Raw genomic sequence first — 840 nt, forward strand, 5'->3', positions numbered from 1 at the left:
CCCCCCCCACAAGGTGGGAGGAATCCACCCCGGGCCCCTCAATCATCATCAAAGTTCTGGCTGAGCAGGAAGTTGGCTGCCAGGTTCTCGTTCTTCTCACAGGCAAAATAAGCCTGGATGACCAAACTCTCGGGGAAGCCCAGTGCCTTCAACTGTGGGCAGAGAGGAGATGAGGGATTGATCGTTCACTCTGGTCCTACTGACACACAGACACAGGCAGGTTCCCCTTCTTTCACCAGAGGGGTGATGCTGCAGCAGATGCTACGTTCTAGTTCTCAAAAGCACAGAGTTGTGTTTGTGTTTTGTTTTTTTTTTTATATCAAAATCACAATATTCTGATCAGGTACTGATCGTGACTGGATAACAGTTAATCCGTGCTAAATGCAGGCTAATTCCTAAAAATAAGATGGTTTGGGTTCTAAGGGACCTTAAAGCCCCCGTTAACTTCAAACAGTGCTGAGATCAGAGCACCAGGCTCCACAGCTTCACAAAAAACATGGGAATTTTGGAATCTTGAAGCCTGGCTCGAACTTAATGACAGCTGCAATTAATTCTGACCTTTAATGATAGAGACAGTTCTCACCTCTCCGTTCACTCTGGATCCTACCGATGACTGTAAGGTGGCAGCCCCCCCATATAGGGGCTCACTTACCCTTTCTATGGCTTCTTTTTCCTGAGGCGTCACTTGGATGTAATTCATCTGGGGGGATTCGTCCCCAATGGCCCCCATCTCCCCCTCCAAGTCTCCCAGCTCCCCCAGAGGCTCGTTCAGCATCTGGATGAACTGCTCCTGGTGCTGACTGATTTGCTGTAGGGGGCAGGCAAGGTGAAGTGGGGCCG

The 840-nt window shown here is 49.8% G+C and overlaps 1 protein-coding gene across 1 annotated transcript; it reads right to left on the reverse strand.

Moving 5' to 3' along the window:
• Positions 1-6: 6 nt before the first annotated feature.
• Positions 7-829, reverse strand: LOC104916438 (UV excision repair protein RAD23 homolog A-like). The gene is made up of 2 exons (XM_010727477.3): positions 653-829; positions 7-152 (listed from the first exon to the last, which is right to left on the reverse strand). The coding sequence occupies exons 1-2, from the start codon at positions 773-775 to the stop codon at positions 39-41; spliced, it is 237 nt and encodes a 78-aa protein (XP_010725779.1). The 5' UTR covers positions 776-829; the 3' UTR covers positions 7-38.
• Between the last annotated feature and the right edge of the window lie 11 nt (positions 830-840).

Source organism: Meleagris gallopavo, unplaced genomic scaffold (genome assembly GCF_000146605.3).
Source record: "Meleagris gallopavo isolate NT-WF06-2002-E0010 breed Aviagen turkey brand Nicholas breeding stock unplaced genomic scaffold, Turkey_5.1 ChrUn_random_7180001899089, whole genome shotgun sequence".
In the NCBI taxonomy this organism is placed as follows: Eukaryota; Metazoa; Chordata; class Aves; order Galliformes; family Phasianidae; genus Meleagris; species Meleagris gallopavo.

Bases quoted from the DNA above. Each gene is read 5' to 3' on its own strand.
- LOC104916438 (XM_010727477.3), bottom strand. From the start codon at position 775: ATGCTGAACGAGCCTCTGGGGGAGCTGGGAGACTTGGAGGGGGAGATG. The intron at 153-652 runs GTAAGTGAGCCC...CTCTGCCCACAG, and splicing joins AAAAAGAAGCCATAGAAAGG to TTGAAGGCACTGGGCTTCCC.